The 14,438-nt window shown below is 47.2% G+C and overlaps 1 protein-coding gene across 2 annotated transcripts in view; it reads right to left on the bottom strand.

Moving 5' to 3' along the window:
• The window catches only part of LOC135114792 (uncharacterized), a 34,495-nt gene extending 20,849 nt beyond the window's left edge, over positions 1-13,646 (bottom strand). Inside the window, exons 1-2 of one of the 2 annotated variants that reach the window (XM_064030873.1) lie at positions 13,309-13,646; positions 475-1,972 (exon numbers count right to left, since the gene is read on the bottom strand). In XM_064030873.1, coding sequence (XP_063886943.1) covers positions 475-1,769 — 1,295 coding nt within the window. In that variant the 5' untranslated portion in view covers positions 1,770-1,972; positions 13,309-13,646. Of the gene's footprint in view, positions 1-474; positions 1,973-2,272; positions 5,020-13,308 lie in introns of those variants that run through there. The other variant, XM_064030872.1, reaches the window with a different exon arrangement.
• Positions 13,647-14,438: the final 792 nt, after the last annotated feature.

Here is a 14,438-nt window from a genome sequence, read left to right as displayed (position 1 = left end):
CCACACCGCTGCCTCCCCCGCCTCCCGCAGGCACTTCGCAGCCACGTGAGGGCGTCATGTCGCCGAGAGCTTGTAGCGGCCTCACCAAACATGCCGGGGCGAGTCAGGCGCGTGTGACAAAGCAGCCCCACCATCGCCCCCGCCCGCTGCCCGCACCGCCACGCCGCCGCTACTCCATTGTGACTCAACCTCCTCTTGACCCCAACCCCCACAACCCCCGCAACCCCCACAACCCCCATGCACCTCACTGAGTTGTCTGAGGAAATGTGTAGCACTGAGTTGTTGCCCCCCCCCAGGCCTCCTCGTCACTCCCCTCCCTCCTCCACGCCCACGCCGCCGCATGGCTCCAGATTCTCGTCATGTGAGTCAAGGCGCGGCGCGGACAAAAAATATTTATGTATGACATTTTCTGAGTGCGTAGTAAGGTGTCTAAATGAGAGGAATGGCTGCCGTGCCAGGCGGCGCGTGACTCACCTGTAGCTGCGGGGACGGAGGCGCTGCGTGGCGCGGACGCTGTCCCTCGGGTAGTCCTCCTCCCCTGGTCTCCTCTTGCGCTCGTCATCATGTTCCATCTGTTCCTCGGAGTTATTTTCATCATCCACATCGGATTCCTTGAGTAGGTCACACTGTTCTCCTGGTGGGGGAGAGTCCTGCCACTCCAGGGCGTTCCGCGGGTCACTGCAGGCGCCCTCGCCCTCTGATCCATTCTGCGTTATGATTGCCTTCACGTCGTCTACAGCAGACGGCAGGGGTTGGTGCAGCACGCCCGCAGACTCTGCCTCGCCTACGGCAGCGTCCGCGAGGCCAGAAGGGGCACACTGAGAGGCCTCGGCAGCCGCTGCGTCCCGTGCGTGCCCTGCCTGGCTCTCTGCCTCCTCGTCCTCAGTCTCCACGATGTCTGAGATCGGCCACGACTCTGCATTGCCTTCCTTGTTGCCTTTTCCCTCGTGGCCGTAGTCATCATCGTCGTCGTCATCTGAGAAGGGGAAGGCGCAAGTGATGCGTGACGTGCACGGCTCCTCGGCCCTGCTGGCGGGGGCGGCGACGGCTTGCCGCGCGGGCTTGTCCTTACTCCACTTGGCTCTCCGCCTCTCCGTGCCGGAGTCATGCTGCTCGCGGTGGGCTTTGTTCCACTTCAGTTTTTCCTTCTTGTTCTTCCGCTTGTTGTCGTCCTCGCCTCTCGTCCACAGCTGCGCGTCGCCGAACTTTTCCCATTTGTATTCTGATTTCTTCGCACTGCGCTTGTGTGAACCGTTATGTTGCTTCCACTTACTTTCCTGCTTGTGCTTTTTCCATATGTTTTCACTACTCTTTTTCTTTAATTTTCGCTCATCCTTATTTTTCCACTCACATTCACTACCATTTTTCCATCCGTGTTCATAGATATCCTTCCTCTGCCTCTCGTGTCCCAGGGCGTGTCCCGTCGCTCGCTGGCTGGCGCTTCTCGTGTCCTGGTGTGCTGGCGCGGCCAAGTGGGTGTCTGGCGGCGCCGCTCCTGGTGGCAAGAGCTTCCCAAAGTGGAAGAGACATGGTTGCGGCGCCGCTGGGGAGGACACCAGGCCGGCGTGCAGGGGGCCCGCCGCGCACACCGAGCTGTACAGATGGGGGTGAGGCAGGACGGTGTGTTGCGGCCCCAGGGACGTGCTGGCGTGCGCGGAGCAAGGGCGGCGTGAGGCAGAGAAGCCCGGTGTGTGGCTGTAGGGGGTGGCCGAAGCGACGAACTCCCCAGCAGCGAGTGAGGGTCGACTGAAGGCTCGGATGGGCCCCATAGCAGCTCACATGACGGACCGACGCGCCGATGACTCAGCTCTCATGTGTCCTGCGGAACAGCTGCTCCCTCGGGCACACTCACTGCCGTGTGCTCTCAGGCTGCTGCTCGCGGCTTTGTGTCAGCTCCTTCCTGCTAGCGAGGCGCGGAAGGAGCCCCTCAGGAAGCCCGCATGTTGGCGCGGGGAGCCGCTGACCCTCGAACCTGCAGGAGAGATGCTCAGTGAGTGCCGGGCGCCAGGAGCGTGCCGCAGGAAGGGTCATGGTACCACCCGACCCTCCCATGCCCTTCATTACTCCTCACTCCACGTGCACACTCAGCCAAGGCCAGCTTGGGCGTGGGCGTCGTCCAGGCCGCCCAGCGCATCACGGCCCAGAGGTGCCGAGTGGCGGCGCGGCGCTGGGGACGGAGGGGCAACTGTCTTGTTGCGACGTGACCTTTCCTCAGGAGGACCACGACCCAAGCGGCCTTGACCTGGCGTGGGGCGCCTGGGGCAATACTTACTAGCAGGTGGGCGGTGCGAGGGCGCGGTGGACGGTGTGTGCCATGCCGGCGCCACGAGTGCAGGTTCCGGCGGGCCCTCACGCAGTGCCAGGGCGACTAGCAGGTGTTAGGTCCGCGCCCCGCCGCCCAGGGCACCGCGCCACCTGGGCCGCTCATTGGTGCTGCCCAACCTTTGGGTGTGGCCAAGCCGCCTCGCCGCTGCCATTGGTCGCCCGACGCCCGCCATTTGCCCGCCGGATAGTGCCAGGTGTGCCAACACCTCACACCACCCACCGGCACCCACCCCACCGCGGTGCCCTCTCCCTCCACCGTCCCGCGCCTCCACCCAGGCGCACGCCGCCCTGCATCTGGCGGCCGTGACGCCCCGTGTCTGGCCACGCTCCCGGACACAGTCTCGTTTTGTTACCTGGGAGAGGAGGCCTCCGCCCCTCCCCCTCCCCTCTCCCCTCACTCATCAGCCTTCCGGCCATCTTGTTGAGCCGCGCCGGGGGGCAGGGGAAGAGGCAAATTTAGGAATACCTACCCCAACCCCTTCCCGCAGCTGTGCCCGCCAACCCCAACCCTCGCGACGCCCCCGCCCCCCTCCCTTGGGCGAAGATGTGATGGCGATCACAAGCTTCGTACGTCATTTTGTAAGCTTAGGGGCTGCGCCCCCGGCACGGCACCTCCTCCTCAAGTCAGGCCTTGGCGTCACCGTAACACTCAAGGAACATGTTTACTGGAAATGTAAACAGTGTGGTCGTAATGAAGGGAAGGAAGCCGTGCCGGCAACAAGACAAGTAACCCTTGGGTGCTACAGCGCCACCTGCAGGAACTCCCTGCACGCTGCCACGGCACTGCTGCTTCAGGGCCATAAGGAGGACGCCGCAGCAGCAAATACTGTCCTGCTGTAGCGGCAAGAATGTAAATCCCTCAAGCGCCACACGCCACACAATGGTTGCCGTCATGCCTGCAGCGGCGGGCCTTCGTCAGCGGCGGCAGCGTTGAGTCACGCCGCAGCAACACTTGGAGCCAGACTGGTAACGAGGACTCCACAGGACCCACGTGTCGCCCTGCGGCTCAAGAGTCTCGGCGGTGAGTCAGCAGGAGGCGCCGGCACCTCGTGAGGGAGACGGCGCTCACAGCAACACGGCAACACAGACCAACACACAACACAACACTAGAAAAAGGCACAGCCAGAAGGACGCGGCGACAAGATGGCAGAGAGGGGGTTTGTAGCCTCCTAATACATTGCTCACGATGCTTGTTAAGGACAGGCTGGTCGTGGCTTTGTTGTCTCATGGAGCACTTCAAGGAACATTGCAAGGCTGAACTATCTGGGGAGTGTGGAGCGTGACAGACACCGGAGCATGGAGCAAGTCGTAAGAGAAGACGGCCGAGTGATGTTGCATTATCTCCAACATCAACATGGACACTTTTATAGTAGAAACACTTCATGGAGAGGCGGTTTGGTGACTGACTCTTATGGCGTCTCCTTAACTTTCATACAGACACCAGTGCAACATGGCGCCACAGACAGGACAGAGTGGTCGAGTGGTCCTAATCTCACAGGATCTCCCGTCATGTATGTTCTCTGTAAAATTATTCAGGATTTGCTAATATGAAGTACTGGGTGTTATGTTCTATTTGCAGCCGATTAGAAAGGGCAGTAATATATTTCTAAACCTATGTCATTAGATGTGCTGTAGTAGTAGTAGTAGCAGTAGTAGTAGTAGTAGTAGTAATCATATTTCTTTAGTTTCTTTTACAAAATTCCTGAAGTGTTGCTATTTGCTTCAACCATTTCCAGCCCATACTATAATTACCAGCAAACTACAAGATTATGTCAAACGTTGAGCTATTTCCTCTCCTGGCACTGGTCTGGTCTGGACAGCGCCGATGTAACCCAACAAAAAATAGAAGAAAAATATGCGAAAGATGACAACACTTGAAGACATGAATGTAGAGGAGAGGGAAATGAGTAGAGAGGAGAGAAATATATTGTAGACGAAGCGAATGTGATTGTAAGCACGTAGAGGAGAAAATGCGTGAGTATAGAGCACACACACACACACACACACACACACACACACACACACACACACACACACACACACACACTATCTTCATTCCACAAACCCACCACATCCACCCCCCACGACTCCCTTCATTCTTTCCACTCTCGCTCCCAGTGCCCCTCTCCCTCTCTCTCCCTCCCTCTCTCTCTCTCTCTTTCACCAAGGCTGCCAACACCAACCACTCTCCATCACCCTCCTCCCGGCAGTGGTAAGGCGTGGGGCGGGGCGTGGTGTCTGCCGGTTCACAGAAGTCTTATATGCTGTTGTTCCGTGATTAACAGTGACTATATGACTGCCTGGCGAGTGGCGGCCTCTACCAGCGACTGCCCACAACTCACAGCCAAGCCAAGCCGATCTTTCTCCCCCCTCCTCACCCTCCCTGTCCCTTCTGTCTTGTCCCCCTCATCGCTTTTGTCTGTTCGTCTTGTATTTTTTATAATTATTTCATATTAGTAATTTTTGTTGTTGTTGTTGTTGTTGTTGTTGTTGTTGTTGTTGTTGTTGTTGTTTCTTTTTCTCGCTTAAGCCTTTATACTTTGTTCGTGTTGTATTTTTTCTTGTTTTCCTATTTCGTGTCGCTTCTCATTTATGTGTTTTTTTTTTTCTTTTGTTTTTTTGTTTGTTGCTTCTCACAGATGTCTCGCTGAACGCTTGAGTCAGTTCGTCTCGTGTTTGTGTCGTTTTGTCTCATTTCACACCGCCATTATTTCATGTTGTGTTTGTTTCGTTCTCTTCAAGTCATCTCACCATCGCCTATGTTTTGGTGAGCCAGACACCTACATAATTATCGTATTATTGTAATTATCGTAGTTATTTATTTGTCTCATGATTTTTTTATTGTTCTCTCATTTCAAATCACCATTAATCATTATTATTATTATTATTATTATTATTATTATTATTATTATTATTATTATTATTTCAACGTATTAGTGTATTCGTCTTTTACTTTCATCTTTCACAATTTCCATACTATTATAAAACACACCTTGCACAAGTTACTAAAACCACGCAAAATATAAAAAATCAACAACAGTAATAAAAACACGTCTCCTTGTTCACTGAAGTTTGACAAAAAATAAATAAGTAAATAAAAAAATCCCCTTGTTCTTATTTCCCAATCGGATCTTCAGCGGGTGCGTGGCGGAGAGGAGAGGCAGAGTGTGTGTGTGTGTGTGTGTGTGTGTAACCTGTGCATAGTCCTTATTCATCATTGCAGTTTAGTGAAGAAAAAAAACCTACTTCCTCACTCAACATTGCTTCCTCTCACTCTTTATCTTCAAATCTTCAGTGGGGGGGGCGAGGCGGGGCGTGTATAAATGTATAACTTGAGATCTTGACGAAGGAAAGAAAGAAAACAATTGCTTCCTGTTACTCTTATCTTCAAATGTCCAATGAATGCGTGGCGGCAAGAGAGGCGAGGGAGGGCGTGGTGTGGCGGGAGGTATGGCGAGGGGCGGTGAGGTGGAGGCCCTGCTGACCGCCCCGCGTGGCTGCCGGCAGTGGTGGCGCCGGTGGTGGTGTGCTCCGCCCGCTGAGTAATGGCGCCCCCCATAACACCCGATCACCCGATAGTAAATGTTTGGCCGAGTCCTTAACAAATAAACAACTGGCGTGTATTCGGTGCAGTCACGCCACTCACACCATTCCCTTGCTGGTCTCCTTCCTGTTGTGGCTGCGAGATGTGGGAACTGTGTGGTTACTGCCTGGCTGTGATTGTTTCCGCCAGCTCCTTGTTGTTGTTGTTGTTGTTGGTGGTGGTGGTGGTGGTAGTGGTGGTGTAAGTATGGTCAGAGTGTGGTGTTATTGTCTCCACCGGTCCTTGTTGTTGTTGTTGTTGTTGTTGTTGTTGTTGTTGTTGCTGTTGTCTCCACGCAAGGATCACTGCCCAAACACACACACACACACACACACACACACCGCGTCTGCGAGGGATCCATGTCACGAACAAAGAGAAAAAATAATACATCCCTTCTTGGAAACACACATACACACACACACACACACACACACACACATACACATACACACATCCTCCTCGCGTGCCGTGACGTAATACCACTACTACCACCACCACCACCACCAGTACAACACATCCTGTCCGTCACTTCCCTCGGCTTTCCAATGTGACGTTCGTTGTAATATTCCTAATTCAAGTCGCCTCTCCCAGACCTTCCCTAATTCTTTCAGCACCAGATAGTTTGCAGGTTTGTTAAAATAACCTGTTGTTAATGAGAAAAGAGCGGGGAAACGATAAGAGTAGGTGAGTATAGGTAGATGATTTTCAACGTGTTCATTACGTCAAATATCATATATCTAATACAGTTTTGTAATGGCATCAGAAATGTACGTAAACCAGGGTCAGTAATCAGGATAAGGCAAGAAATAACCAGTTCGGGGTCGGTAAAGTAAGAAATCAATAGCTAGAAACTGGCTGTCACTGAGCGTGGGTGAATGGAATAGACTCAGTAATCAGGTTGTTAGTGGTTAGCCATTAGTGAGCTTTAAAAGATCAGACAAATTCATGGGTGGGATGACAGGTAGAAATAGGTAAGTATCTTTTATGCACTACCGCGTGTAGATCCGATGGCTTCTTGTAGTTTCCCTTGTTTTCTTATGTTTCTGAATTCCAACCCGATGTAGAGGTACTGAAAGAGTTAAGGACCGCACGAGACAAGCATCTACACCTACGTAACACACAACGAATCATGCAGAGTGCCTTGTAGAATCACACATTTTGCTTTCTGTCACCACCAAGCCCACCGTAGCGTGCAGGAAAATCGTTTGTCATGATATTGTATTGCCAACTGCAACGCAACGACTTATGATGCCTCGCCTTGTAGTTTAGCCTTCCTTTTTATCCGGAAATCCGCTCCTTCCTCCCAGACACTCTGTAAGGGGCTAGGAAGGGAGGGAAGTGTGTGTGTGTGTGTGGTGGAGGGTGACGTATACATATCAAAAGGAAACACCACACACCTCACCACCTCATCACCTCACTCCCTCGTCATCCTTGCCTTAACATTACCTCGTGAAATGAGACGAGGCGAGGCGCGTGACATCCAGCACGGCCACCACCACCTCACATCCTCGCGCTCCTGTAAACACAACCATTAAGGACTTCATACCCTTTAACCCTTTAGATAATTAATGTGACGTTCCTTTCGTATTCTAACTAACCCTCGACGAACTGCATTGATGAGAATTTAAATTACACACACTAGAAAGTTATTCCTTAAATCTTTTGCTGAATAATGAATATGACGCTTTTTGTCAGCCATCTAAATAACCCTTGATGATTTGCAGTGATACGAACTAAAACTACACATGCCAAAAGATCGTAACTATTGAATTATTTGTTAAAGCTTCTGCTAAATAATGAAGATGCTTTTTTTTCACCATGTAACTGAACTTAGACGATTTATAATGAGCCGGAATAAAACTACACTAACTAGAAAGACTCAACTACTGCCTTACTCCTAAATCCCTTTGTTAAATGACGAATTAGATGTTTTTTCCTATTATCTAAGTAACCATGGGCGCTTTCAACTATTGAATCGCTCCATAAATCCTTTGTTAGATGATAAAACCTAATGTTCCTTTCATCATCTAAATACTCCAAGGCAGTGATCGTAGATAAAAAGGTCCCAACTGCTGAAGTGGTCGTTAAACCATTCGCTAGATACTGAATTCAACGTTTTTTTTGTCCCATCATCTGACTAACCCTAGACGAATTATAATGATTAGAGACAGGACTATAAGTAAAAAAAGGCCTAACTACCGTAACTACCCAATTACCCCTTTTAACCCTTTTTTCTGGTATGACTTTCACTATAATGAATTATTTAGATAGACATCAAGGAAAGAGAATATGAATAATAATTTCACCTTTTGCCAAGCTACGAAAGCACGTATTTTGGAGACAGTAGTACGAAAATGTAAGTCTTTTGAAAGTTGTAGTTGATTATGAGAAAGAGTGATTGGCAGTGAAAGGGCTAATGTCAGCAGTGTCTCAGCCTCGAATTCTGAAACGTCTTGTGCTCTCAAAAGAAGAATTTCCAAAGGCCACAGACACTATTTTTCAGGATCTTGTTAATATTCTCACCACTGATGCTGATAATGCAGAGTGCTTGTCTAACACTATTGCCAGAATCATGAAAACACTCTTCAAGATCCTGGTACAGTTTTATACAGTTGTTAAATGAAGAAGGGGAAATAAGGAAAAGAAGAAAAACAACAACAACAACAACAACAACAACAACAACAACAGAAGGAGAAGAAAAATTAAAAGAAGAACAACAGCAACTGTAACAACAACAACAACAACAACAACAACGACAACAACAACAACAACGACAAGAACAACGACAACAACAACGACAACAACAACGACAACAACAACAACAACAACAACAACAACAACGATGACAACAACAATAAAAAAAAGAAAGGAGAAGAGGAGGATGTCATTAAGAAAAGATAATGCTCTAAGGTTATCCCAAACCATTTCTTGAAGTGTATTGTATTGAAAAGATTGCAAAGTGAGAAGCATGCAACTTTTCCATCCATCATCTCATTTTCTTTCTGAATTTCTTATTTTTCCTATTTTTTTCTCAATTGTCCAAGTTGTTCTAGTTATTTTTATGATACCTTAGTTTATCCATTCATTTCTTTCAAATTGTCTTTTTAATCTTTCTGTTCTCTCTCTTCTTAATAAACATGTTTCCGTTGTTCAGTAAAATATACTTTGATTTTTTTTTTTTTTGTTATCCCTTTATTTGTGTTTCTATTTTGCTTATTCTCCTTTCCTATCCTCTATCTTATGTTTCCATCTAGTTTCTCTTTGATCTTCCCTTCACCAAATCTTCCTTTCCTTCCATTAATCTACTTTCTATTTCACCGTTTATCTTCAATCATTGCCAAGTTTGTCTCACGTCATCCCTTCACCAAATCTTTCCCTTCCATCATCCTATTAATCTAAGTTATGTTTCCCTGGTTATGGGAACACCTCCAGTCACCATCATCAGCTTGGTGAGGAAGTAAAGAACTGTTCCCTCATCGTTATGTTCTCCTCATTACAGAGACTACCACGTGTACGCCTAATGAATTCTTGCAGCTTCCCTTTCTTTCTTATAGTCTTGTGTTCGTTGCTATAAGTTTTTGTGTCTGATTTTCACTTTTAACAGGTTTTTAACAGGCTTTTAAGGGCGTTTTCATGATTTTAGCGATAGTTTATCAAGGAATCTACATCACCAACAAGAAAAACATTCCTGAAAACACGGCTAATTATTCTCAGGTACTTTAAACAGGCTCTAATGCACGCTATTGAGACTTTCAGGTAAGTTTTCATGAGTTCAGTGCTAATTTAAAAAGGATTCTGCGTCAGCTATAGAAAAAAAAACTATCATAACAATACTAGTTACCCATCTCAGCGACTTTTTAGAATAGTCCTTACTGGAGACCAAAGTGTTAAGGAATATGGGCGTCTGTTGTGAGCACTCGGGAGATTAACCGCTTGACTGCTAATGACAACACAACTCTTATCACTTGAAATGAAATAACACGATACGATTAAGACTACAAACACTTAAAGGTTAGAGAGGCTCGATCATTCCTTCTGCTGCTTGTTGCGTCTCTTGAACCATAACCAAAATTTACACTCTAGTATTTGACAAAGCTTGAGGTTAAATAGCAGATGATTAAGACTGCTTGTCGTTAGAGGGAAAAAGGTTTGTGTCATCTTTTAGAAATCATAATCAAAGCTTGCACCGGAGTATTTAAGGAACCCTGAGATGCCATAGCAGTGAAATGGTTAAGATTATTTATTGGTAAAGGAAGAAAGTTAGTGTCATATCAGCCCGGGCATTAGAACATAAGAAATTATGGAAAGAGAAGTTGCAAGAAGCCATCAGGCCTACACTTGGCAGTCCCTGTATGAAATGACTAATTAAAGTTACGGCGCCGCAATCCTGTGTGAAATATGCCTTCCTATTTCCACCTATCATCTCCATCCATAAATTTATCTGATCTTTCAAACCTCCCTAATGACTCAGCGCTAACAACCTGATTAATGAGTCTAATTTATTCACCCACCGCTTTATTTTGAGAACTAATTTTTACGTAACTCGCGATTACCTGTGCTGTGCGTGGGTACCTGTGGCTCACTACCTGCCGCCGCTCGGAATAACTAAACCCACGTATAGTTAAACTTTACTGCGTCTTCTCTCGGCAACTTCAAATAGCCTCTGATTGAAGTTACTGGAGCTTTCAAGGATGCGTTCATGTTTCCAGTGATAATTTAACTCTCCGACTGCCACCTGGTACACCTTCACTTAATTGCCAATCACTCTGAGACATCTGTACTTGCTGTGCCGCCACATCAAGTCTTTGAACTGGGAAGAAATTGCAAAATGTATTCCTTTTTCATCTCTGACTTTCTTGTAGATGCTTATAAAGACTTCACGCACTGCTTCTGGTGCTGCTAATTGTTTCGTGTCGCAGTGAAAGGGTTAAAAAAAAAATCTACATCAGTAATAGGAAAATAATCATAAGAGCGCGGCTAATCATGCATAAAATAAGGTTTAAACAAAGATTCTATGTCGTTAGTGGAGAGAAAATCCACGAGAATCTGGCTAATCGTCTCTGTGGCCTTTGAAAGTTGTCCCGGTGAGAGAAGGGAGTGTTTGAGAGCACGACTCCTCAGAAGCAAGAGTGGCTGGGGTAGATTGTGGGGCTTGATATAAAAATCCATGCCATTTCCATTTACCCATGAAGGAAATCAGGCATGGGTATGAAAATTAGGAGGGAAAAAAAACATTGCTGCTAACAAGGAAAAAAAAAGAAAAATAAATAAATAGATAGATAAAAGCAGGAATATATTTACAAAGCACAGAGCAGTTTAATTTCAGAAACGTTTAATGGGATGAAAAAAGTTTAGTCTGGAATGTTTCGCTGGAAGTTGGAAAGCTGAGTGTTGCTGGAAACGTGACTCATACTTTCTGGATTAAACTGAAGGGATTTTCATTTATTTTTTGTTGTGTGTTTGTGAAGTTTGAGGCAGCGTGTGGTGAGTTTGTGATTATCAGGAAGTTGTCAGGATTGTGTGCATGTGTAGTGGTATTGCTGTTGTTATTATTATTATTATTATTATTATTATTATTATTATTATTATTATTATTATTATTATTACTATTTTACTACTACCACTACTATCATTACTTCTACTATCACTACTTCTACTATCACTACTTCTGTTACTACTACATCCACTACTACTACTACTACTACTACTACTACAGATGAGTTCAAAAGTCAAATAAAAGTTGCATAATTTACGTAATCATTACCTTACCATACGATGCCGTGCCGCACTCTCACTACACATCACCTTCCCGTCACTCCTCAGCACCACCACGCTCTGCTCTACATCTACACCTTCCCATTCTCCCACAATACCACGAGAACATAAAATATTGGAAGCTGCAAGAAGTCGTCGGGCCTACACGCGGCAGTCCCCTTATGAATCTATTTCCACTTGTCATCCTCGTCTATAAACTTGTCTAATCTAACCCTTTCACTGTGATAAACACCAATAAAGCAGTGTATGAAATCTTGATAAGCACGTCCAGAGAGAGATGATAAAAAAAAAGAATGGATTTTACAGTTTTTAACCAGTATAATGTTTTGTAGATTCCTATAGAACGAGAAGAATGTCCCAAAGTGGTCAGTGATTAAGAAAAGGTGTGCAAAATATCAGTAAAAGGGTTAAAATTCACTAATGACTCAGTACTAACAACCTGATTACTGAGTCTGTTCCATTCATCTACCACTCTGAGAACAAATTCCTTCCCTTTCTTTAGATTACGCAATGCAGGTCATCACAGCACACCCTGGGATAAGCCATCATCCCTGTTACTGTCTGTTCTTCCTTTATTTTCCTTTGCATTTCTCTCATGTCCTTTATTTTCCTTTGCATTTCTCATGTCCCTTACACACGCTCCTAAGCATAACCCTGCTACTGTTCGTCCTTCCTTTACACTCCATTGTATTTCCCTCATGTCCTTTACACACAAACCTATACACGTCTGCTACTGCTCATCCTTCCTTTACACTCCATTGTATTTCACTCATGTCCTTTACACATACACACCTAAACACAAGTCTGCTACTGTTCATCCTTCCTTTACACTCCTTTATATCTCAAGCACGGAGCAAGAAACACGTGTGGCAGATACAACACGGTACAACACACCCAGCATGCAATTCAATCCCAAACTGCTCGTAACGAACAATTTAGCACCTCCGGGTAGGCGAGAACTAACACGAGGAACATATAAGAGCGAAAAAACGTCTCAATGATAAAGGAGATGCGCTAACTATCGGTCACCTGGCTAAGACAATGGGTGCAGGTGTGTGAGGGCGGGGCCAAGAGACGGGTTAATGGATGGGCCTGCCTGGGTGTTGTGCCTGATGGTGTGCTGGTGAAGAGGGGATGCAGCGGTGATGGGGGGACGCAGCAGTGATGTGGGGGCGCAGTAGTGATGGGGGGGGGTATGCTCTGTTTGGCATTATACTGGTGGAGAGGACGTGAAGTGTGGCTGTCCCCCCAAAGATGTATGTATTGTGCTGTTGTGACTCAAGCAGAGAGAGAGAGAGAGAGAGAGAGAGAGAGAGAGAGAGAGAGAGAGAGAGAACTATCACAGCAAGGGGAAAAAATAGATAAATGTCGTGTGTTATGTTTGACGATTATGAAGATTTATTATTACTAGCATTTTTTAAGTAGTTAATTGCGTGTGGATGCATTTACCGACTTGCTAATTCGAGGATATTTTCACACACACACACACACACACACACACACTAGTTCGTCTTCTGAGTCACCACCACCACCACAACAACAGCAACAACGGCAATAATAATAATAATAATAATAATAATAATAATAATAATAATAATAATAATAATGATAATAATAATAATCACCCATGAGCTTCGGATTGATCGTAGGATTACACAGAACACAACGGCAGGATTGGAGGAGTGGCGCCGTCCGTCCCAACAAATCCTTTATCCTACAGAGGCGCCCTTCACGTGGAGTAGGAATTAGTGTTGGACTCCTTTGTGAATTATCCTGACGGGGACTGGTGGTGCTGACGAAGGATCACCGCCAGCATCAGGAAACTATTAGGAACGAGCACCGCCTTCTCCAGTCCCCGTCGAGGGTCGCAGCACCCCGCCCCGCCGTGCCCTCCCATCGCAGCCTTTGACCCGCGATACGGCGTGACAGCTGGCGCGCCTCCCACCCAGGGGCGCGTCTCACCCTCACTCCAGACAAGACTAACGCTTCTCTCACAGACAGGCTATGCTCTCTCCCTCCCTCTCCCTCCCTGTATCGTTCCTCTCCCAGCCTCTCAACTCATCTTTCCTAATCCTCCTCCTCCCTTTCCCCCTCCTCCTCTTCTTGAGTCTTCCTGTGTCTTGGCGTCACCCAGCGCGTCACGGCGGGTCACGCAGTACCATGACCCGAGGGAGATGCCGGCTGCGAATTCATCACTGTCATTACGAGGGAAAGAGAGCAAAAAAACAATAGAAAAACACGGAGCGCTACCCTCATGACTCAGCCACCCTCGCTCTCCCTCTCTGTCTCTCGGGAGGCGCCGCGGGAGGCGATCATGGCTAACCCAGGACTCCGCAGGGAAAAAAAATCACATCGCAGTTACATTTTTACACACAGCGTCTTGGAGTTGCCAGCGAGAGTCAGCGGCGGTGTATAATGTTTTTGTTCACGATCACATCTTGTTTTTGTTTCCCCTTTGAGCGGCCTCGGGTTTCGCGTGGTGTTGCTCGGCGCTGACTGCCATGAGGGAGTGTCTGGCGGTGGCTTTGGGCTCAGGTTGTTGTGGGTTTGGCTAGACTGGCTTGATGTGTTGAATGCGCGTCTCTGTCTGTGTGTGTGTGTGTGTGTGTGTGTGTGTGGTGTGTGTGTGTGTGTGTGTGTGTGTGTGTGTGTGTTTATCTGGCTTTGGGTTTTTGGTTTTCCTTTTTGTTGTGGGTTTGGTTAGACTGGCTTGATGAATTTAGGTAATGTGTGTGTGTGTGTGTGTGTGTGTGTG

Source organism: Scylla paramamosain, chromosome 28, assembly GCF_035594125.1.
Source record: "Scylla paramamosain isolate STU-SP2022 chromosome 28, ASM3559412v1, whole genome shotgun sequence".
Classification (NCBI taxonomy): Eukaryota; Metazoa; Arthropoda; class Malacostraca; order Decapoda; family Portunidae; genus Scylla; species Scylla paramamosain.
Note: the sequence above shows the minus strand (reverse complement) of the source record. Positions and strands in the feature narration are given on the sequence as shown.